Raw genomic sequence first — 24,794 nt, forward strand, 5'->3', positions numbered from 1 at the left:
TTAAATGAATTAAGATATTGAAATGCATACACAATACTAAAGTTCTAAAAGTATTTACAATTTTAGGAACTCTTTAGTTAAAAGTTAAGTGCACTCGAGTGTTTTTATGAAAGTGTCAAAATCAGACCCCAATTCAAATCGCCATGATTACTAAACGGATAAAAAGGGTATTTAAAAACTAGGACATTTCTGTTATACAAATCCAGATGGAGAGAACTGTAGAACACTGAAGAAAAACACAATTTGCCAGGCACCAACATGTCAACACAACGAATCATGGTTCTATATTATGAGTCCAAATCAACAAACGGGTCGTTGGCTGTGTTTGTTAGAACATTCTGTTACATGACTCCTCATACATGTTGGCCTTTAGCCATAGAGAGGCTTGCTGAATGGAGCCACTGGACTGTTGATCATTAACATGTGATTGGCCACTATAACTGCACTATGCTCAATGGGGCAAAACCAACCACTTAACTGCAGCGGTGACCTTTAACTCATGGTTGAGCTATGTAGTCAGTTATTTTGTGTGTCAAAACTAAAGTCAAACATCAATTTATGGGAGCATACAACACGAGAGCTGTAATGCACGCAGAAGAGATGGTGCAAAAAGGCATTGCTTATGCCGATTGTTCTACTATGGGCTCCCTTTGCTATAGTTTTTAAATAAAGCATATTTTTGCACTACAGATATTTGTTTAGCACCAAAAGCTTGTAAGTACTTGTCTTATTGTCTAGCAGTGTGAAATAAGGCAGCAGACTTTCCATATTGACCCATAACACTGCAAACAGTATTTCCCTTATTCAACATTTATCCACCACATTAAAACTCATAATTTAGTAAGCGAAAGAAAAATGTCTCATCACTGAAACTAAGAGACCGATGCTGTAACAAGCATTAAGGCTTAGTGTTTGCCTTTTGTAGAAGCCAAACAAACTAATAAGTCAGGAGGGAGACCAGTTAGAGCACATATTCTAACAAGATAACCTAAGCAAACATCCACTCTGCTTAAGTACAATTGAACAAGTCACTGAATCTACAAGTCACAGTGACATAAAAGGGGGATTTTAAATTGTATACAATTGGTTGATGTGCAGCATTAACTTGAAGTCTCATCCAAGAGTTTAAAAAGAATTAAATTAAGTTACCACTGTCATGTGCTGGTTTGCAAAGGGTCACTTCATGCTGCCTAAAGCTGAGCATGCACCACAGTGACCACTGTACGGAAGCGGTGTCACGTCGCATTCTGTGTTGAGACTCTCGGGACCCCTCCTTGGAAGCTGGCATATAAAAAGAGTGACCCGCCCCTCCCGGACAAATGAGATCCAGTCCGGCCCCACGCGCCTATGCTGCGCTTAATGGATGCTTCAGCAGTTCAGCATCCTCAGCCCTGCCCAGCTCAGCGGAATTAACACTGTGACTCGGACAAATCTGACGGCTCTCTCCTCTTCAGTAAGTGTAGTCTTTATTGAATAAAACAGCTTTGAGTGCATGACCAATTGGATATGTTTATGCGTCCGATTCCGTGTCGCAGCTAGTGTGTGAGCTTTGCGCAGTTGCCTTTGGGTTTGTTAAATGTTTATGTTTTAATGCAGGATGCGCAGCAGTGTGGTGTCGTCACATTAGATGGCGGGACTTTCTCTGAATTTACTGAATTTAACTGACAGAATTGCGCCCAACAACAGATGTAGTAAAGACACTGAAGAATAAACTTAAACCTTTAAATGCGGCACACAGGGCTGACGTAATTTAATTAAACGGCCTTGCAGGCTAAATATAGAACTGTTGTACAATGTATGATTGCATGTTTTGTAAGAAGGCAAACTTTATGAAAATAGCCTACATGTGATTATTTAATTCGCGTCATGATGACTGCCAATTGGAGGTCATACTTGAGCCATCATCTTGTGCAGCGCATCACTGCACACAGCGTGCCGGAAACTGGCTTGGCTGTTACCGTAGCAACAAGAGGGCTTGTCCCTGTTCGGGACAGCATCCATGGACCACACCCTTCCCTGCTAAAGCTTCCAGGGATGCGCCTGGGTGGACTGCTGAGCTGTAAAAGGAGAGACTAAAACCTGTTTTTTTTTTGTTTTTTTGCTTTTCTTCAAACATTGACATGGTTTTTTATTATAGTGCGCTATAGATTTTCACTGTAGTAAACGGAAAGAAATTAACTCTAAAAAGAATTGTAGTTATCCTGAAGCCATTTAATCAGGATACAAAATAGTCACTAAAAACGTATTCATTTACTAACATGTTATTGGGAATTTATGATGAGCTTTTTTGTCAGAATATTTTTGTAGTAGGCCTAATGCTATTTTAGCCTCATGTGTAGTTGCTATTTGTTCTCTTCAGGGCTACTATACACTAGGCCTATATACTGTACTAGAGTGTTGCGAGAGCTGCCATGGCGAACAGAGGGCCCAGCTACGGACTGAGCCGAGAGGTGCAGGAGAAGATCGAGCAAAAGTACGACCAAGACCTGGAGCAGCGGTTGGTGGACTGGATAGTTGCACAGTGTGGAGGAAACCTGGAAAGGCCACAGACGGGCAGGGAGAACTTCCAGAAATGGCTGATGGATGGAACAGTGAGTGGCTGCAGTACCTGTACTTAAAATAGAAGTTACCATTGCATTATTTATGATACAACATAATAGAGCTCTCTCAGAAGAGCCCATGAAGTCAAAAGGCTAAAATAAGCAACCAGATATACGGTATGTGCCCAGTTATTTGTGAAAGCTTCAGTAAAGAATAATGTATTTATAGTATTGAGATATTATATTTTGAACTATTTGGAATAATAGACCATTATCATCACGCCTAACAGAAAGAGGGGTCCAACTTTCAGCCTTACTGAAAAATCATTTTCAGAAAACAGTGAGTTTTAAATTGCTGTTTTGGTACTTGCTTTGTTAATGTAGAATTTTGTACCTGGTCATTCTGGAACCGTTTGTTGGAAAACTCCTCTGACTTCACTAAAAAAATGTTGGTATTATAAGACTTAATTGACAACCGATTATAAAATGGACCCTGCATGATGCAGCAATATCCTCTTACTGTACTTGACACTCCAGCTGACTAATCATTCAGAGAAAGGCAGAAACATCAATTTCTGCACCAGCAAGTGTACTCCCCAGACAATAACACAATGCAGCCATGAAACATGTCACATTTTCACTGACTGAATTGACTCTCACAATTATAAATGCTATTAGCTTTTACAACTAAATTTGAATGCCTTTTTATACCCCCTTCTCTGGGGACAATAACAACAGCATAATTAGCCCTAACTACCCCTAACCAAAAATAAAAGTGTTAGGGTAAACTAAAAACCACCACTGTCATTACTGTATGGTCAGTGTGTCAGTTTAATATGATCAAGTCAGATTTCTGACCTCCTCTGTCGCAGATCCTCTGTAGGCTTATCAACAGCCTTTATCCGAGGGGGAAGGAGCCTATTAAGAAGATCCTAGACACACAGATGGCCTTCAAACAAATGGAGAAGATCTCTCAGTTCCTGCAAGCAGCTGAAGCTTATGGAGTCACAACCACTGACATATTTCAAACTGTGGACCTCTGGGAAGGTAATTTTACCTCTGACTCCATCTACTGCTGGAGTGATATATATTTATTCATGTTAAAAAAATAAAAAAAATACGATAATTACTTTTCATTACATGTCATGACAAAATGATCCTTTTGTTCTGGCTATAGGAAAGGACATGGCAGCAGTGCAAAGAACTCTTATGGCTCTGGGGAGTGTGGCTGTCACTAAGGACGATGGTCATTACAGAGGTGACCGAGACTGGTTCCACAGGTAAAGAGAGACCTCACTGTAACAGAGGAACTTCACATTTTCACAACTGCATGCCCATGATGCTTCATGTGCCTCTACCTCACCCTATTCTGTTGTTTATGTGTAGGAAAGCCCAAGGGTATCGGCGAGAGTTCAGCCAGGAACAGCTTCGCCAAGGTCAGAGTTTGATCGGCCTGCAGATGGGCAGCAACCGCGGGGCTTCCCAATCTGGTATGACGGGCTACGGTATGCACCGTCAGATCATGTAGACCACTTACTAACCTGCTTCCAGACCTTGTTTTCTACTAATACCACAAAAGGTGTAGCCCCCATATACTTTGTAGCACCTGCCATGTTAACCTCAATTTCCCTGGAATTGCTGCTTTCCCTAACAGAGCGTTCTATCTTTTAAAAAAAATGATGTCAAATGCTGTAGATCTTCTTCTTCAAACTTTCCTCCTGTTCCTCTCTACCCTTTTGCCATGTGCTGTTCCCCTTGTAGCTTTGTTTACTTTCCATGTCCAAATTATTACTTAATGTGAAACTCAACATCAATTTAGTCTTACGTCTTAAAATCTCTATACAAAACAAGCCATCAGTGTTATTCACATTTTAAATTTTAAATACTGTAAACCACTGTTACAACATGCTATATGCTATTTATTTGTATTTATTTATACTTTCATTCACATTTATCATTGGTCACTGTTTTAGGATGATCTGTTACTGTCAAAGTATTTAGCCTTAAACCTAATGGAACTCGATGACTGACGATGTCTCTGCTATCTTGTCTGAAGACTTGTTGCAGTACCCTCTGTAACCAAATCAACCTCACGTTGGGACTGGTTAAGGGACTACAGAGACTGGGTCCTGATATATTGGCCTCAAATTATAAATGAGTTGCATTCATTCTGAGCCATACCCTTGTTATTTGTTTGTTAGATTACATCTTTGTCCATGGTGTGTCCATTTTGTGTCCACGCAAGTAAATGTGCAGCAGCCAACTTGTATGACAGTGTTTCCATATCTGGTGCCAGGTAAAGTCATTGTTTGAATGTGCACTTTTATGTGTTGTCATGTTTATATTTTTAAATATATTTATATCTGGAGGCTTGTGAAAAGAACTATTGAAAAAAAAATAAAGTATGTGAACATATATTTGTGTCTGTTTGTGTAACACAAGCTGGGTATCTTTATAAGTGGAAGTCAGGGGTGTATGCTGTGTTCTCAGAGGGTTGTGTTTTTTTTCTTATCTTGGTTTTATGTGACAGCTCCTCCCTTGCGCCCATCCCTCCTGCCTCTCCTCACTGTACACAATCTAATAAAGGGACAGCAGCACGGCATAATAATTAGGTTGACAGCCCCTCTACCAGATTTTCCTCCTGATTCAAGCCTGTGTGCCACAAAATCTTTGCTTTGCTGACCCTGAGTAAGATATTAAACCCCTTGCTGGTCAAGTAATGCTGTTTAATAGCTGATCTTACCTTAGTGGAGAGTGTAGCAAAAACAGAAGAGTCACCAAAACTGCTTAACAAATGTTTTTAAAACCCTATAATGTACTGTAGTTGTGGTTCTCTATTTCTTTTGCATGGCTTTTACCCTCCTAGATATGTTCACTCCAAACATGGTTAACATTAAAATCAGTCTAGCAGATAACACGTAAAGGGCACTGTCATTAAGATAAGCAGTAACCTTTGTCTAAGAGGCATGCCTGTGAGGTTGGGCTTTGGGCCACAAAAGGTCACATTTTTATGTCAGTGATCCAGTTTATGGGGTCAATTGTTCCTGACTGTTGATATTTTATAAAGCACATATGAGAACAGCAGGCATGAATTAACATTTTAGTTTGATATTAGTATCCAGTGACTAAACAGAGCCCATTACAATGCTATCCTTTGAATCTCTATACTGCTAATATTATTCTATAAGGCATCCATTCCTAATGCCATGTTTTTATTGCTCAATTAAAAATGAGATATTCTGCCATGCAGACAGCATGTGATCATTTGTTAAAATATCCTGTTTGCTTCACTGTATAGGAAGGCAGCATATGTAAAACTATGTGGCCTTCTGCATGTCTGGCCCTGACACACACATTATGCTTATTATTAGCCTGAACTAGACTGGAGAAGCATGTGGGGGGGCACAAGTGATGTGTAACTGACAGACACAATAAGTAAGCCACAAACACAGTCGGACCAATGAAAGGACTGAGTTCACTCTTGTCCAAAGTTCTTGTACAGCTTTTGTTTTCTTTGTTTGGTGTCTTGGTTGTCTTTTGTTCCACAGTGCTCCTACTGAGTAGGTCTGTTTGAAGATAACTTGATTCATTGCTGTGTGTTCGCATATGAGTAGGGCATGTGGTAAACTATGCACTGGCTTTAACTTTTTTTAGTCTAAAAGTTTTTAACATAGTTGGATATTAGTTTTTTTAGACAGGTGCATCAGGTACAATGTTGCAGATGAGGCTTAGAGTCACTCTCCTGCTCCTTATATTGGCGGTCAGGTGTGTAACACAAGAAGAAACCCAAATTAAAGGCTGTTTTTGTGGACACCCTGGAATACCCGGCGATCCTGGACACAACGGTACACCTGGCAGAGATGGCCGAGATGGACTCAGAGGTGACAAAGGTGATCAAGGTAAGCTTAGAAGAGAAGACTTCTCCTTTAGAACTTGACTATATGAATGTTTTCCAAAATGTCTCATTACAATTTCTAATAATCATTTATAAATCACCCATTAAAAGGTCAAGTTGGCCCTATTGGACCAGCAGGCAATGATGGCCTTAAGGGAGACAAAGGAGAACTTGGTATGTATCTTCAGAATTAACTGCACCACTGTAAAATAAACAAATCTGTAAATAAACCTGTGTTGAAACAATCAATTATTACCAGCTTTATAAACTTTATTTGCACAATTTAGTCATATATTTGTTGTCCCTTGTCTGGCCTTCTAAAATATGTATATAGGTCACTGAATAGTAAACATAGAGCCTAGTTTATGAGCGGGTTTATTGTGTGCGTGTCATCTACAGGTGCAGTTGGCCCAGCAGGACTCAAAGGAAAAAGGGGAGACAATGGAGAACGGGGGCCTCCTGGGAAAATGGGGCCCCAAGGAGTCCAAGGGCCCATTGGCCTGAAAGGAAATAAGGGAGAGCTTGGGTTGCCTGGACCCCAAGGACCTAAAGGTAATTTGGGGCCTCTTGGACCTGAGGGTCCGAAGGGGGAAATTGGTCTTCGGGGTGACAGAGGCATTCAGGGACCACTGGGACCCCCCGGCAGGCCAGGCCATAAGGGGGAAATTGGTGTTCAAGGTCAAAAAGGCAATATCGGTTATCGTGGTGACAAAGGGACCCAAGGAGAGAAGGGTGATATAGGTGAGAAGGGAGATGCACCTGTTATCCCTAAAAGTGCCTTCTCTGTGGGACTCACAGCACAAAGTAAACTCCCAGCAGCTAATACACCGATCCGGTTTGACAAGATCATTTACAATTTACAGAATCACTACGATTCACAAACAGGAAGATTCACATGCTCCGCAGCAGGAGCCTATTTCTTCACCTACCACATCACTGTCTTCTCCAGAAACGTGAAGGTGGCTCTCGTGAAGAACGGTGCAAAGATCATCCACACCAAGGATACCTACCAGAGCAGCGAGGATCAGGCAGCAGGGGGTGCTGTGCTGCACCTGGACGTGGGGGACAAGGTGTGGCTGCAGGTGGTTGGAGGAGAGCTGTTCAATGGGCTCTTTGCTGATGAAGATGACGACACTACCTTTTCTGGGTTCTTAATCTTTGGGGCTTAAATTAGGCATAATTTCTTTATATTGCTGGAGAATGTTTCAGAATAGAAATCAGCCCGCCTCTAAACTTTAATTGATTGTATAATGCATTGTGCAATGTAACTACTAGTACTCCACTACTGTACTCAAGTACAAATCCATGTTATGCTACTTTAATACTTCTACTCACGTCATACTTTTTACTCCACTGGATTTATTTGACTACTGTGGTTACTTTGCTAATTAAGATTGTACATGTAAATCATATGGCAGGCTTATAAAATACAATGTATTGTTACAGATGAACAACCAAGAATATACAGTACTTCAAAACAGCTCCAAACAGTAAAATATAATATAGACAATACAACACTCACAGGGGCAATTTCACTGCAGTACTTTTCTTTTTGATACTTCAAGTAGGCTACATTTTGCTGAGAATAATTCCATTATTTTACTTTAGTACAATTTTAAATACAGGACTTTTACACTGTTGTATTACTTTACATTTTCTCCCACTGTTAACATTGTGTGTGCATTATGTGGTTAAATCAATTAAATTAGCTTTCTTGCAGGATCTTGAGCATGTCATTCTGCTGACATGAGAGCATCAGCCTGTAAATGAAAAAAGCGACATTAAAAAGATGAAATAGAGAAATCAGTTTTGTTGTTTTCCATTCCAATATGCTGGTTGTTTTAAAATACAGCATTCAGTAATCTTTCCTTTGGTATTTGGGGATGGGCATGCACAATAGAAATACTCGAGACATTCATTGTTTTGGCATGATACAATGACATGACACGAGGAAGACAGTGCAACACAAACTGGAAGGTCCAGTCTTTTTTTGTCTTCAAAGAGCCGTAGGAAATGAAGAGCAGCATTCTCTTTTTTATTCTTCAATGAAGAGCGTTCCACCTTGGGCGTGGTTTCGGGGGTCACGGACTCATCTACTTAATTATGATTGGCTGTCCGCCGTATGGTCACGTTGTGGTCAACCAGTAACCTCGATCGTAACCTCTCGAAGCCCCGCCCCTTGGAAACACTGCAACAAGTGCATTAATGATGCTCGCCAGCTCAATGCTTCAAGAAAGACTTATTTGAACTGGACTCATCAGCGAAATGAGGAGCTTTTCTTGAGTATCTTCGGAATATATCGCATGACTCAGTATTTATTTTGTGCACTTAAGTTACTTGACTACCATCAGGTTTTGCCGGTCGGTGAAAGCGAAATAAAAAACCGCAAAGCTTGCGCAATTTTGAAGTTTATCAGTGAGCTCGTTAGCTAGCTAGCTCGAATTGCTAGCCCAGTGTGTTTAAGAAGTCAGCCAGCCATTTGTCTTAATATGTTGCGGGGTAACTAGCTAGTTAGCAGGGCCAGCGCAGTTGACGTGGTTTTTGTACCCGACATGTTTTTGCGAGAGGACGGCAAGTGCGAGGCAGCAAGTCGTTGGACCTCGGAGAAAGTACTTCACTATGGCTAAACAACAAAAACAGCTGCTCTGTTGATGTGAGGAAAAAGGTGAGGAGGACAACATCAGCGACTATGAGCAGGGTGAGCAAAAGTTTTAGTTTCTATTAACTGCGCAATGACTGCTAATTTAATTTAATTCACAGCAAAAAACAAGTGATAATATAATTCCTTTTAAATTATTCATATTATTTGTGTAACGTTATCACATTACAGTTGCGGTGATTTTCCCTCTTCTGTTCTTATTTGAATTGGGACCAGAGGGGGTTATTGTAGTGCATTACAGCCATGGTTGTTATAGTGATGTGGGAGATGCCAGGCTGTGCAGGGAGTTGGTGAAGGAGGGGTTGGGGGGGGGGGGCACCTAACGTTACTACATAGAGCTTTATGGGCAAAGAAAGTTAATTAATGCAGAAATAAATAAGCAGTTTGGCCCCGAGTTCTTTATGGGCTTAGAAAACTACTCAGTGTAATCCCCTTCCATAGCTCCTTGTTTTTAGATTCTGCTTCATTCTTAGCATGTACTAACTTAGCTACACTAACTGTAGGAGTCTACAGCCATCACAACAGGTTACTCACAATTAATAAGAATAGAATATATCTTTATTTTCCACCAGGGTGGAGATTTGTCTTGTTTTCATGGCTCCCCAGATGAGATTTTATACAAGAGGTAAACTGTGGTGTCTAGATCATTCAGTGTTAAATATTCACAGGTCACAGTCCTCTGCTTTATAGAACTTTCAGTATTACAACAGGACCAAACACCTGTAATAATATGTTAAACTATGCTACCTTTTATTTAATACATGGTTGTAATTCGTGTCTCATGGGACACAACATTGAGCTTTGTGTCTGTAGTTAATGCAGATATTCTGCATTAGTTTACCTTTTTTTTGTACTTAAGTCCATAGACAAAGACAACAAAGACGACCATTTGCGCAGGTAAATACTGTGTAAATTATTTCAAGCTCACAAACCAATGTTTAAGATTGTCTCATATCCTTGATCCTCTTGAGAAGCTTTCTGTTTTCATGTTTTTTGAATGTTGATAGAGCAACCTTTTGGTTATTGTTGCATCGCTGTCAGGTTACACTGTTGACTATTGACAACGAGGCTCAGTGGTGTTTTTTTTGGTTTCCTTCTTATATATTCCTCAGTAGATCACGTGATAAGTGGACTGTGTGAAGTGAAGTAGTTTTTAATAAAAAAAAAAAAAAAAAAAAATTTTTTTAAAAAAAAAAAAACACACTCCCTGGTTTACCTGTACTTCCCACGGTCCATTAAAAGGGGAGTGATCTGCCAGATCAAAAATGAGGAACTAGGTCATCAAAAATATGAGACTTAACCCATGCAGAAAACTGAACCGGTAATGCTCACCTGATTTAGATGGGACATGTTGTTTCAAAATCATATGACCACAAAAGAGGTGACATATTTGTTATCGATAGTGTTTGTGTAATTTTAGCCTTTATCTCTTAATTTTCACTCTTAACATGTAAAATGCACATATGCCAAGTTGCCCCCTGCAGTCAATTCCTGGTGGGCTGTTTACAAGCTTTGGGTGTCACTCTCAGTCAGTGCTGAATAGCCTAGTTGTCGCCCTGATTAGGCTATCATGTGTAGATGAAACCAGTCCTGAACACAGACTGGTAAAGCTTCGCTAATCAGATTATTACCGGGATGGAAGAGAAATAGGCTATACACACACAAACACACACACTCCCGCTCCCACACACTGTTCTGAGTTTTCTTGCTGACGCTTTTAATCTTTGCTAGAAAACAGACTGTAAGGTCAGATAACAAGCATCAAAGCTAAAAAGATGCTTTTACAACCACAAATGTGAACTCATTCACTTGAAAGATAAAATTAAATGAACTTTTTTTCTCTAGTACTGAACATATGTGCAGCCAGAACCCTAGTTATGCACACTGATTTAGCTAATCAGCCAATCTTTTCTTTAAAACATTATGGCGTGTTGTTTTTGGACATCATAGAGGTATGCCTTCCTCACAGCTTTCATTCCTCGAGACAAATAGTAAAGTGACAGCTTACAAAGGAATGGCGAGGTTGCTCCGGGGTGCTTGTGTCTTTCTCAGAGTTAAGCCAGAGAAGGGAAAATGACAGAAAACCGTACTTTCACTTAATACTCTGTCTGGTGGTTTTTCAATTTAATGCTTAGTTCATTTTGGGCCGAATGAGTTTCATCCTAGCCTCAGGCAGGCATACTGCAGAGGTGAACTATAGGTAGGTAGGAGGTCACCTTGTCCCTATTCATTTATGACTCCTTACATCAATGCCTGGGTTTTCTAGCCAAACAGGAAGGGAGGCAATGATTTAACTGCCTTCCTCCCTTCTCAGCTCTGTGCACGTATGCATGTGAGTGCACATGCACACACATGGAAATGGGCTGTGCACTATGAGAAAGGATGCTCTAACTAATTGTGCATGTGTTTTTGGAGTGCATGCTTTTAGCCCTTGTATACATGTTTATGTATCTGGGTGAGTGTTCATCCTCATCTCTGGGAGTCTAATCTGAGGCTGGCTCCAGCTGTGTGTGTGTGTGTGTGTCTGTGTGTGTCTGTGGGTGGGTGGTTGGAGGGACGGACACGACTCCTCCCTGGGCTCTTAATTAACTCTGGACCAGGGCACCAGTGCGCCACTCCCATCCACAGCCAAGCAGGAGGAAGCTGGAGAGCAGCAGTGATCCTGGTACACAGGCAGAGCAAAAATAATAAAAGAAAGTTCATAGTAAAAGTGATCTGCTTACAGACAGTAGGGCGTGCTATTAACTTATATGTAAGTAATATTTGTCAGGATGTTGCAACATGCATAGCTGTAGACATGGACGTATCATTTACATTATTATATTTTTCTGTCATTTCAGAAAATATGGAGGAAAGGAAAAGATGCCAGAGTTTAGGTTTGATATTTTTTTGAGATAAATGAAAGAAGTTTTCAGAATAGTATACCATATATATTTTATCTCTCAAAATAAAAAAAAAAGCTTTTCATCATTAAGAAAACTGTGTGTGTCAGTGTTGACTTTGCTTTGTAAAATTGGTAGTTATGGATTGCCAACAGACCTGCCGTTTCACCAGTAAAACAAATGCCATTCACATCAAAGCGAACATTGTCATTGAGGTTGATGCATTGAGTCTAGACTAGAAATGCAATAAAGCTTATAAATCCATCACCAGTTTTAAAGGGCATAGTTAAAAATCGCAGAAATTAACATGCTGTAGAGTTATTGGAGTAAAAAGCATATTGCATATAAGTTGAAGTCTTTGTGAAAGTCACCACCTGCGTCAGCTTGGTTCAGCCAAGTATTAGTAGATGCCAACTGGCCTGTGACAGTTGGTGCCAAGTTTAGGGAGAAGGCAGAAAGGTGTTGAAGGATAGCACAGTTGGTAGTGTATTCAAAACAAAAACAAGCTACTCAAGCTGTAGAAATTCCTTTCCTATCTCCAATCGTTCTGCTTGGAAAATAGATGGAAAAATGTATCCTGTCTAATTTTTCCTGTTGCTACTTAATATGATTCTTCCCGTGGCCAAGGAGGAGAAAGTACAAGAAGACAATTCAGCATAGCTTTGAAAGCAGCACATTGTTCGCAAGGGGTGTTTACTGTCTGTCAGCAGCGGTGCTTGGCAGCGGTGGCTCTGTGTTTACATAAGTGTTCGGCGTGATGGAGAGAGCTGGTTGGAGTGACAGAGAGTTTGACTGAGTAAGCCCATCTGCTGCTGGACACGCACGAGGATGGGAGGTTTGGGAATGTTCCAGGATCCCTGCAACTCCCTGCATGTGTACATAGCAGACAGTGGAAGCAACACTGCCTTCAAATCTTAAAAAATGGCTTCAGTTTGTGTTGTGACTAAATCACAACATTTTTGTTGAATACCTAACTAAATATGACCATATATTGGGGGTGACCTTTTTTGTTGTTAGGAGACAGTTTTCTTGTAAGAAATGTAAAACAATCAGCAGTCCCCCATTTAAGCAATGTATAATTAATTAGTGGTTTATAACACACTGTAATGTAGTTGTAATGTTTTGTAAGTGTATATTGATGATGTAGTTTATCATCTGTATTTATCATATATTTATATCCCGCTTATAAATAATAAATTGGGGGGGGGGGGTTTGAAGTAAAATAATCCATAAAATTTTTCCATTTTAACTCCAATTTAAAATTCATTCATACTTTATTGTTATTATTGTCAATATATTGTAGTCTCTATAGACGAGTCATTTTATAGTTAAGTTTTTTATTTTTATTTTAGATCATTTGTAAGTCAGTTGGCAGCTTAGAAGTTAGAAGTAGTTAGAAGTACTTTGATGTGTCATTTTGTGGCCTTTAGAACACACTTTTTGAATTCAGGCATAAAAGAACCCTGGAGAAAGGGTGACACAGAAGACATTTTGACATGTCAACAAAGGAAAAGCACGGCTGTAAATAAAATGAATGATGCCTGAATTCCATTTAGCTGCTTCAGTTTCAGGGTCCTGGTGTTGTGCATGCTGACTCACTGTCAGTCATGTCATGGCTTACTGGGACACTTGAATAGTACAGAGCCGTTGTTAATGTTATTAGTAACACCTGTTCTTTTCCTACTATGACATGCTAAATGTACTCCGTGAAAAGGCCCATTTAGTATATATTGACTGTATTTCTCCAAATGATTTTTATGCGACTGGAAGATGTCTGTTAAATAGGTTTGTGGCGTCTTGTAATCCCATATGGGATGGATGGGATGAGCCAAGTGTTTAGCATGACACAGAAATAAAATAAAACTAACCAAGTATGAATCCTGTATAGGCAAACACTGGGGACTTGGTGTATTACTATGTTCACTAATTTGAAGATCACACAACCCTCCCCCTCACCGTCACTTTATCTTCTACGTAATCTGAAGAAAACTGGGCAATTTATTGCATTAATCACAATGGATTAGCAAATTTCATTGCTTAGTCACGCTCACAAAGTCCCACTTCAAAGGCTCAGCTGCATTTACCACTGCACACGCACACACACACACACACACACACACACACACACACACACACACACACACACACACACACACACACACACACACACACACACACACACACACACACAGAGAGCTGAACTTAGCACAACACCACCCTGACCTGGGCCTCAGCTCTCTATGGACATTGAAATACAGCACCAAGGACAAATGCATGTAGTGTTCTCAGTGAAAGATGTTTTACTCCTTTGGATCCTTGCACACTGAGGGATGCGTCTTTCTGTTGATCTGTGTCTCTCCCTTTCTTCTCTCTGGTCCTCCTCTCTTACATACAAACACAGAGGACACTGTGCTGTAAACACATAATAGTTTATTCTCATACTCCCATCCCTTTAGGCATACTGTATGTCCTTTTCATGCTGTTCTTCTCAGGATTTACATTTTCTAGCCTTCCCTAAAACATTCTTACAGTAAAAATCTTTATTGTATTCAGTTCATTTTTAAAAACAAATACATATTTCTCTTTCAATTATCTGCAGTTGTCATATCTGCTTTTATCTGATCAGTTTCATTTCTACATAGTAACCTTTGAATAGGACCTTTCATTCTTCTATAATGCAACATGCAAAGATTTCTGAAATGAATCTCTACTTGGTTTTGCAGGCAGAACAACAGGACAGAGTCTTGTCCACAAGCGAAGACTCTCTCCCTTGCCTCCACCACTGTAAAGCTGACCCGCTGATCCGAAGCCGACCCCTCAGTGATATATACCCATTCCACAGTCATGCTGACAGAAGTGCAGTACCATGTCTGCTGTCTGGTTGTGTCGCCCAAGTACAGCCGATGACCGCAGGTCCAGACGAAAACAGATTAAATGGCATCAACTCCTCTGCCTGGACCAACCCTGTTATAGGTCAACCTGAGGGAAAGCCTTACTCCTCAAGAATTATGAGGCTTTTTTCTAACTCGAGGACGGGGCCTGTCCCTGCTCACAGTCCAACCACTGACAGTACCACCTCAACCCACAGCAGTGACAGCAACAGCGTCCCCCAGTCCTGGTCAGGACTTTCAGGACTGGGTGTTGTGGACTCCTTCAAAAAGCTCCGCTCCTCTGTGCTCCAGGGTATACAGAGTAGAGGGGCGGTCACCCACGATGGAGAACATGACCCATCAGATCAGGAAATGACTAATGGCACTGGTGTGGCCAACATTGACCCTGGTCTAGATGATGCAGCAAATCATTTAAATTTAGCAGAAGGATATAGTGTGTCTAATGGAAATTTTGCTGGCCAGAAGTTGGCTGTGATAAGCCGAAATGGATCCGATATTGAGGACTACGATGATGAGGAAAATGATGAAGGAGATGGGCTCACGCGGAACACACGATTGTCAAGGAGTATTAGGAGAGCATACGGAGCAGGACGCATCTCTTTACTCGACACAGGGAACAGGAGACTAGCAGGAAGGAGCACAAATGAAGCTACGGACAGTCAGAAACCAGATCAGACATCCAGGGTCAGTGTTCAAACAAAGAACATGAATGACAACACAAATGTGAAGGTGTTGAGCAGACTGAGCAAAAGTGCAGAAAATCTTCATATATTTAAGGCCCCTTTTAGACGCAAAGCCCAATTTCCAGGACCTCCTTCGCTTCAGGAGGAACCCAAGAGGACTAGCACCTCAAGCGAGACACCAAACATCCAGAGGACAGCCAGCGCCTCCTCAGTGGACCTCCGGGATCACGCTGTTAGCCGCAGGAAGAGCCCTGTGATGACCAAGGGGCCGATGCTAAAGCTAGTAGGCAGCATGACTGACCTGACTGTCCGACGCAGGCGAAGTCCCTCCCCCAGCCCCACCTCTCCATCACCCTTGTCACCCCTGACCCGTCTCCATGACGACTACTCCCGCCGTGTGCCTTGCCTAACAACCAGTGAGCGACAGCGCCGGCCTTCGCCTGTCAGAGCCCGGGTCATGTCTGTCGAGCACACCCCTCTGGTTCATCTACAGCCTGAATCCGATGCCAGTCCACAGCTGCACCAGGTCCTTATCAGCCAGGTTTCTGAGGAGCCCCCAGAGGGAACAGAGCAGACTTCACCTGCTCATTATGAATTACTGACTGTGGCCACAACAAGTAGCTATAAACAGACAGCAGAATGTGATTCATCTCCTCTCTGCCAGAAAGAGCATTCCCAACAACAAGAAGAGACTGAGGTCAACATGCTACCAAACGAGGTAAGAGAGGAAAATCATGTGTGTAAAAGGTCTGATGTGAATAATGAAATTGTCTTGGCACATACTGTATATAGTAATGATCTATAGTAATGTTTCTATTAGCAGTCAGTATTGCTCCACCTATTTCTCCCTGCTTATTAGCACAGAAGATGCAGATATTCTGACACAATGCAGGATGTGTGTGAAACACTATCGAAGACATCAGCTAGGGTACTATCTTTTGTGCAACTTGTCTCTTTGATTACAGAGCTTTTCACTGCTTACATATGATGTGCTGCAAAATGTTTCGCACTATCACACATTAGCAGCACCTTTATCATTGACCTTGGAACATGGGATTGGAAATCATTAGATTACAGGCTCTCTGTAAACTTTCAGAGCAGAAGGAAGTACTGAAATCTATAACCTAGAACCGCATGATCATTAATGGATTCCAATCTTCCAGTTGAATAGCATTGACCCTTGTCTTAGGAAATGAATCATCACACCTCTACGAAGTGATCTTTGAATCTGGCATGATTCTAACACACTGAGATAAGTTCTCATGTTAACGTGATGCTTGGCAGTATTAGTGCTGGGCAGTATGACCAAATTTGTATCACAGTATTTTTATGATTCTGGCGGTTGGTATATCACAGTATTTTCTTTCTTTTGCTTGACTGGGCCTTTAGGTTTATAATGGCTTATTCTACTGTCAGGAGTACATAGAATATTACAAAGACATTTTAATGTCATCATGTTTACTAAAAGCTTCTATTACTAAAGGGTTTTCTTGGCTCCACAACATTATACCATAACGTTATATGAAGGAGAATGCATGGAACAGTTACAGAATCTAAACTATTTTTATTGTGCAAACTGCAAAGTAGTAAAATAAACTTAAATCGAATGAATACACATACAAAACAACTTTAACATTGTTTCCCTTTCAAAACAAAATAGTTGTAAGATAGTTGTATAAACACTATCTTGGCCAAGTTAGCTAGGTTGTTGTAGAAGTGGGCGACGAACGTAGCTCCGCTGTCAGCCTCCTTCGGCGTGTGAATGTTAGTAGGTTGGCGGACGTATTTCAGCGAGGCAAGACATCTTAAATCATTGCTCTGAACCAGTCTCTTTCTCAACGGTCTATAGCGGACCGTAGGTGGATTGTTATTGCGTTCATAATGTTGCTACGCTGCATGCTTTAAGTGACATGTCTTTAGCGCAACCAAGTAATGTTACAGTGACTAAATTATGTCCGATTTTTTAGAAACAAAAAACTGCGGAACAACAGACGGCTCCTATCTTGAGCATACGTTGTTCTGGTGTATCTCCGGTCTTTCTTCATCCTCTTAACTTTCTTCTCTGTTCTTGAATGTGCAGTAGCGACCGGAGCCTCTCCCAGCTTAACAGGCTGTTATGCTACCTGGCTAGCTAGCAGCTAGCTATAATGTTACCCTGCGATGTAAATTTGTAAATGTCAAATTATTAGTGTTAGAAATTGTTGTGTGCTATGGTGTTTTATCCTGTTAAAGAGAGTTAGTTGTGGGTTATTAATTGTTGTGTTATAAAGTTACTACCATGAGAAGGTTACGCAGTTAACAAGGGTCCCGTTTTCAATTCACTCGCAGATTACTTCGGCCATAGCGCTCTCTGCGGCAATCCACCGGTATTACGATATGAAAAATTCATATCATACGGAAAATTAATACCGGTATACGGTATAACCGGTATACCGCCCAGCACTAGTCAGAATTGTGCTTGTATGATTAAAAAAAGTTGTGTCCAAAGTCCCCTTCAGTGTCAAATAAATAACGACGTCGGCATAAGTTGTTCTTCACTGTCCTTTTTCCTGTCAGTTGTGTATGAATTACTGACTTCTGCTGCAGCAGGGTCACATGCTGAAGCCAGCTGTTCTGTGCTACCAGGCAAACTGAAGGGGCAGAGTTAATGATTAGGCTTTGTTTATGATTAGTGGCCCTTGCGCAAAACCGCTCCATAGTCCTGTTGCTATGAGTAAGCACAGCCCCCGCCTCACGTCTCCCCCTTCCCTCTAGCTGAAGCACAGTGGATCAAAGTCCAGCACTGAGGACACTGGGCCTTGAACAGCTAACAGCACCACCAGGTAGACCGGTCTATAAACACACTGTTATAGTGATGTGTTTTAGTCTAACGGTATGATTTTGCCTTTTAAAGATGATGCGGTACAATCTGATTTGTCTACTTTAAAAATCAAGTGGCTTTTAGTAGCCTCAAAAAATAATTAGGTCTTGGGGACACATGCCAGTCTGTGTTTGTTTGGTTTCGCAATGGTGCTAGTCCATTGTGTGCCTCTCCAGTGTATATGCCGGGGACCGGACCCAGATCGAGAAAACCAAGAGGTGAGGTTTGATTGCTGGCTGAGTACGAAAGACTTAGACCAACAATTTCCAAATGAGTAACCATTAGCCAATATTTGACCGTGAGTATACAATACCTGCTGACATACATATAGAATGATAACATTTTATTGTGGAATATTTGTGGAATTTCTGTTGAAGTTCTTGTTTGAACTTGATAAGCATAGTGGTTTATTGTGTTCAATATGTGGAGCCAATCACTGTGTGAACTTGAATACTTTCACATGATAATGTTTCTCATGAGAATCCTGATAAAGTTCATTGAAATAGTTTCCCATTGATTCTTGTGGGTTCTGCATTGAGATCCAACCAAGACAGTTGCTGAGTTGGAACTTTTGAGACAGTACCATTTTGGTCTTTTTCTGATTAACAGATGTATAAATTATTACAAATTATTATCATCATCCTTATTGAGTTTTAAATTAGAGTTTTTGATCCCTAGGTAACATCAGACCAACAAGGTCCAGAAGCACTCCTCCAAACAGAGGAAGTCTCTCCAACAACCAGCAACACCCCTCCTATCTCTTCAACATGCCTTTCGGAGTCACCCACATTGCCCACATCACCCACATCTCCCACAGATGCATCCACGGAAATAGCCTCCGTCAAGCCCAGACGAAGGAGTGCGCGCCCAAGACCTCGGCCCATCTCTGACTACGGGCAGCTCATTTCCAGGAAGCACTCCATTCCTGAGGAAGTGGCAGAAGTGCATGCTGAAGAAAGGACAGCAAATACATCATTGACTAAAGACTGCAGGGGAAATTATGCCTGTGGGAATGGAAATATCCCTGAGAACTTTAGCATAAATGGAGACGTTCAAGGCATGAGGCAGCGTCCAATATCAGTGATAGGAGCTGTGGATCTGTTCTCTTCTGATGCTGAGGAGAAGGACGACCGCCTTCCTTCTGTAAGCCTTTACAGTTTAAACCTACTAGAAGTGAAAAGGCTAAGATGAATTTCCATCTGCTGTATATAAACTGGAAATGTGGTTGTATACATTTTGTTTCAGTCAGTCATGTGAGGAATCATGGTTGGCTTCAGGCTGATCTATTTACCAATACTATATATATATATATATATATATATATATATATATATATATATATATGTATATGTGTGTATATATATATATGTGTATATATATATATATATATATATATATATATATATATATATATATATATATATATATATATATATATATATATATATGTGTGTGTATATATATATATATATATATATATATATATATATATATATATATATATATATATATATATATATGTGTATGTGTGTGTGTGTGTGTGTATGTATATGTATTTTGTTTTAAACATTTTCCTGCCTTTTAATGTTTCAACCAGGGCGTCCCCTTAGCTCAGGACCTTAAATACACCAACCATTTTTTTAATTAAATTAAAAAAGAATTGATCATGGTTATGAATGTTATCTGTCATGAAGTCGCTGACTTTATTTCTATGTGACATAGTCACCAGGTAGGTGGTGAAAGCCTGAGAATGTGAGCTCTTCCTAAATCCCAGGATGTTTCTTGTCTCTTCTCTGCAGCCCCTGTCGCGGCCGCCCATCCCCTCCCACCAGGTTCCCCCCTACAGAGCAGTGTCTGCCAGGTTTCGCCCCTCCACCCTCTCCCAGAGCACTCCCATCGGACTGGACCGTGTTGGACGGCGTAAGCTCCACAGAGTCCTCAGTGGTGAGAACTAGTATTGTTGTTGATCACAAATGTAAGTCTGTGGGAAAGCTGACTCTGGGAATGTCAATAAGCATGTTGAAGGAAAATGTTGGTGTGGAGCCAGGTGTGGGTGTGCCTACATCTGCGGCTTGTTTCCGAATCATTTAAATCTTGTCAGAATGTTCTCAGCTCCATACATTGTTTTTAACCTCTGTATATGTGTTGCAGAAGGTGTGTCTGAGTGCTTGGCGACTCTTGATGACAGCGTGAGTGATGAGGAGGAGGAGGGCAGCTTTGATGAGCTCACTGATGTCACCACCTACCTCCAGCCAGGGGTGGAGCTCTCTGTGCTCAACGAGGTAAGGCTGAGGAGGGAAACTTGTCATGTTGCAACACTCAAACATCTTCTCCAAAGATGTCTTTTGAATTTACAATTAAACATTTATCTTGTTGTATGTGTGCCTCATGAACAGCCATGTGAAAATGTGTGTCTTCAAGATGTTTGGCAGAACAGACAACCACTGCAGTATCTATAAGTCTAAACATAATCTTACATGTTAGACATGGGCTTAGCATGCATGTAATTGTATCTTTATCTTATCTGTGTGTGTGTGTGTTACTCAGTGGATAAGCTCCGGCCACACAGTGTATGCTGAGGCTCTCTGGGACCATGTGACCATGGAGGAGCAGGAGCTTGCCTTCAAGGCGGGAGATGTTATCCGTGTCCTGGAAGCCTCACATAAGGACTGGTGGTGGGGCAGGGGGGCTGACAAGGAGTCCTGGTTCCCTTCCAGCTTTGTGAGGGTAAGTGGACTTCCTGACCTATGTGTGTAACGCATGTTTACTCTCCAGCAGCACAAAAAAAGACCCACAAACTGGCTTAGGTCCAAACAAACCTCATCAGCCCTCTTAAAAGTGTGTGTGGAAGGGTTCAAACCTCAGAGGTTCAGCTGGTTTCTGTGGTTACCAGAGCTGATTGACAGTTAAGTCTTAATTAGACAGGCTGTGGTAACCATAGTGAGGTTATTTGATTGGCAGATGGCCGTCTGCTGTGTAATTGCTTGGCGCTGAACCAATGTTGCTGAACAAGAGCTGGTTAAACTTTCACATGTTGTTACCATAGTAATGTGGAGTTTTTTGTAGTCAAAGTAGTTATTGTTCTCCTTTTTGTAATAATGTTAATGTCACACGTTTTATTTGTTTGATAGTGTGGGGACTGGGGGGAAAAATATTTGGATTTGAAGTTGGCTTTGAGGAAACACACTTATTTATGATTTGATTGCTGCTTACGAGGACCCATTCTGTGTGGTGGATGTGTTTCAGGTGCGAGTGAACCAGGAAGGCTCGAGTGCAGAAAGTGTGGAGAGTGTAGCGGATCAGGAAGATCCAACTCCCAGGGACACACACAGCGCTCAGCACAAGGAGCAGATGAGAACCAATGTGGTTCAGGAAATCATGAATACTGAACGCATCTACATCAAGCACCTAAAAGACATCTGTGATGTACGGGCCTTAATATTTACATCTAGGGCTGCTGCTTCTAATCGAGATGTAATTCACAGCTCGCAAGCAGTCCTACATTCTAATGAATGTCAACTTTTTGTAATAAAATATTTAGAATAAGCTACGTTTGTATTTCAAAAATTACTAAACTGTTTAGCACCTCCTGTTGGCTAGTGTTTGAACTGTTTTCATACCTTCCATTAGTGTGTTCAGCATACTGGTTTTGTGTTACTTTTTAGGGTTACATCCGTCAGTGCCGTAAACACCCGGACATGTTCACTGAGCTGCAGTTGAAGACCATCTTCAGCAACATAGAGGACATCTACAGGTTTCAGAGGCAGTTTATCAGAGACCTGGAGAAGAAGTACAACAAAGACCAACCACATCTCAGTGAAATAGGCTCTTGTTTTCTCTTGCAGGTAGTGGCCACACACAAAACCTTCCCCAATTGACTTAATCACTGTGTACCTCATTTGTTTACCTGATTCAGTTGTTCTAAATTTTCATTGAATGTTTCTCTTTTTTCATAAGGGAGAGGGCTTCTCTATCTACTCAGACTACTGTAACACTCATCCAGCAGCCTGTGCTGAGCTGCAGCGCCTCATGAAGTCGGGCAAATATAAGCATTTTTTTGAAGCCTGCCGGCTTCTCCAGCAGATGATCGACATTTCCATTGCAGGATTTTTGCTCACGCCCGTCCAGAAGATCTGTAAATACCCCCTGCAGCTGGGTGAACTGCTTAAGTACACCCCCAAAGACCACAGGTACTCCTCTGGAAATTCATAACTTTACAATTTATACTACTCTTTTCCTCTTTGCGCTTATTGTACATTTTGAGCATCTTTATATAATTTCTCTATAGGCCTTAGTGGTCCCCTAATACTGTATGTAGATACCTTGACTCGATGAAGCTGTTGTCTGTGTAGCATTACTTTATCTTGGCTGTACAATGAAAGCTATAAGCAAATGGCTGCAATGCTACTTAAAGTGTGTATATAGCCTAGCATCAACAAACATTAACCAATTTAACTGTCAATGGTCCATTCATTCACCTTCAAATAAAGAATGCATGGTGGTCCCAATGGTTTGATTACTTATTTTTCATGATTGAGATTGAAGTAGTATGTTACTATAAATGGAAATGTGCTTCAATCCAATCAGTTTTATGGTTAAGGCGGCAGACACTATGCTCATTGTTCCTTTGGTGATTTATTGCAGTGACTACAGCGGAGTGAGCAAAGCGTATGAGGCTATGAAGAATGTGGCCAGTCTGATAAACGAGAGGAAGAGACGGCAGGAGAGTGTCGACACCATCGCTCACTGGCAGGTGGCAATTCTACACTGGGAGGTGACGATGACTAATCAATATTCTTCCAAATTGTATTCTGGTTATTTATTAAAAGTAGCCTATATGATTTACCAACCTTCTGTAAAGAATTTTGTATACATCTAGACTTTGTATCTGTGTAATTGGTTGTTGCAGGGGCCTGATGTGCTGGAGCGCAGCTCAGAGCTGATTCACTCGGGTGAGCTGACTCGAGTCCTGCGACAAGGCAAAATGCAACAGCGCAGCTTCTTCCTGTTTGACCACCAGTTGGTCTTCTGTAAAAAAGACATCCTGCGCAGAGACCTGCTCCACTACCGTGGACAGCTGGATATGGACCAGACCGAGGTGGTAGACGTGCCCGACGGGCGGGACCTAGACCTGGGCCTGACCCTGAGGAATGCTCTGCGCCTTCGCAACGCCTCCACTCTGGAGTTTATGTGTGTGCTGTGCTGCAGGAAGGCCCAGGACAAGCAGAGGTGGTTACAGGCCTTTGCCAAGGAGAGATGCAGAGTCAAGGAAGACCAAGAGATGGGTGAGTCGTGCAGAATTCCTTTCTTTCATGACGCAAAACCGATACTGTGGGTAGATGTCAAATGAAAGATGAACAGGGTAAAAAGATTGTTGGAAGAAGGGGGTGGTTGGAAATGTTTTGACCGGAGGGTGTATTTGTGTGTTTCTTGGCAGGAATGGAGATCAGTGAAGAGCAAAGAAGACAGGCCATTGTTAATGCCAGAAGAGCCAAACAGAAGAAGAGCAAAAGTAAGGAAATATTTAGCTTAATGCCGTTTAGCCTCTTCATAAATGTTTTATCAACTTTTTTTATTCTAATTTTGATTTTCATTCATAATTATTATTTTTTTTGTTTTGTTTTTCCTGTTCACCTTTTAGCCATTGGTTACTCTGGTTCTGTCCCCCCACACCACCAAAACCTTCACCCACTTCACCAGCGTCACATCACCATTCCAACCAGCGTGCCTCAGCAGCAGGTCTTTTCACTGGCCGAGCCACCAAAACGAAAGCCTTATCAACTGTTGTACAGCATCACCCGCAACGCCTTCTTCAGAAAATGAGGCTTTGCTCCCTCATCTTTTTTTCTCCCTGTGCATGCTTAGAGCACACCCAAACCGTCCTGAAGACTCAAAGAACACTTTACTTTTTTCCTGTATTTTTCTGTCTGTCAATGTACTGTCAAGTTCTGTTTTTGTGCCTCATGTGTCTTTCTTTTTGTTTGTTTTTGTTGCATCACGAAGTCCAGTGCCTACAATTTGGAAGGGGCATGACAAGTGTTAAAATACTGACTCTGTTTTGTTGGTGTGTTAAAGATGCTGCTCACTTAAGAGACTCCCACCCCTTTCTTTTTAATTCCATCTGAAATATATTTTTTTAAATGTTAATTATTACAACAATGTATATTCTGCTTTTACGTTGACATACCTGGTTTTAGTTTATTTCACAGAGGCTGGCATTTTTTGCTGCGAGTCTGTCAACTCTGAGCACAAAACAGCCAGAGAATAAATTAACTGACACAGTCACCTACCTTGTTAACACTGTAAATAAAACTCTTGTACAAACATACCTAACAAGATTGTTGTCACTTTAAGATAATTGTGTTTGCTTATCCAGTTGTTTGT

The 24,794-nt window shown here is 41.2% G+C and overlaps 3 protein-coding genes across 6 annotated transcripts; all 3 read left to right on the forward strand.

The window, feature by feature from the left end:
• Positions 1 to 78: 78 nt before the first annotated feature.
• On the forward strand, positions 79 to 4,955 carry tagln3b (transgelin 3b). Its single transcript, XM_039789876.1, has 5 exons — positions 79 to 1,453; positions 2,360 to 2,591; positions 3,413 to 3,587; positions 3,718 to 3,820; positions 3,927 to 4,955. The coding sequence occupies exons 2-5, from the start codon at positions 2,412 to 2,414 to the stop codon at positions 4,066 to 4,068; spliced, it is 600 nt and encodes a 199-aa protein (XP_039645810.1). The 5' UTR covers positions 79 to 1,453; positions 2,360 to 2,411; the 3' UTR covers positions 4,069 to 4,955.
• Positions 4,956 to 6,088: 1,133 nt separating this feature from the next.
• c1qtnf9 (C1q and TNF related 9) lies at positions 6,089 to 7,889 on the forward strand. The gene is made up of 3 exons (XM_039789590.1): positions 6,089 to 6,439; positions 6,547 to 6,609; positions 6,835 to 7,889. Exons 1-3 carry the CDS (start codon positions 6,253 to 6,255, stop codon positions 7,602 to 7,604), a joined length of 1,020 nt encoding a protein of 339 aa, XP_039645524.1. The 5' UTR covers positions 6,089 to 6,252; the 3' UTR covers positions 7,605 to 7,889.
• A 754-nt stretch (positions 7,890 to 8,643) lies between these two features.
• spata13 (spermatogenesis associated 13) lies at positions 8,644 to 24,738 on the forward strand. 4 transcript variants are annotated; one of them, XM_039789670.1, is made up of 13 exons: positions 8,644 to 9,133; positions 14,700 to 16,268; positions 19,089 to 19,553; positions 20,210 to 20,354; positions 20,562 to 20,692; positions 20,958 to 21,137; positions 21,657 to 21,836; positions 22,076 to 22,255; positions 22,368 to 22,600; positions 23,055 to 23,184; positions 23,320 to 23,695; positions 23,848 to 23,922; positions 24,052 to 24,738. In XM_039789670.1, exons 1-13 carry the CDS (start codon positions 9,125 to 9,127, stop codon positions 24,231 to 24,233), a joined length of 3,855 nt encoding a protein of 1,284 aa, XP_039645604.1. In that variant the 5' UTR covers positions 8,644 to 9,124; the 3' UTR covers positions 24,234 to 24,738. The 4 variants fall into 4 exon arrangements, with proteins under 4 accessions (XP_039645604.1, XP_039645605.1, XP_039645606.1 ...); XM_039789671.1 differs by having other exon boundaries at positions 20,565 to 20,692; XM_039789672.1 differs by lacking the exon at positions 8,644 to 9,133 and adding an exon at positions 9,968 to 9,991.
• The last annotated feature ends 56 nt before the right edge of the window (positions 24,739 to 24,794 follow it).

The sequence above is a fragment of the Perca fluviatilis genome, chromosome 22 (assembly GCF_010015445.1).
Source record: "Perca fluviatilis chromosome 22, GENO_Pfluv_1.0, whole genome shotgun sequence".
Classification (NCBI taxonomy): Eukaryota; Metazoa; Chordata; class Actinopteri; order Perciformes; family Percidae; genus Perca; species Perca fluviatilis.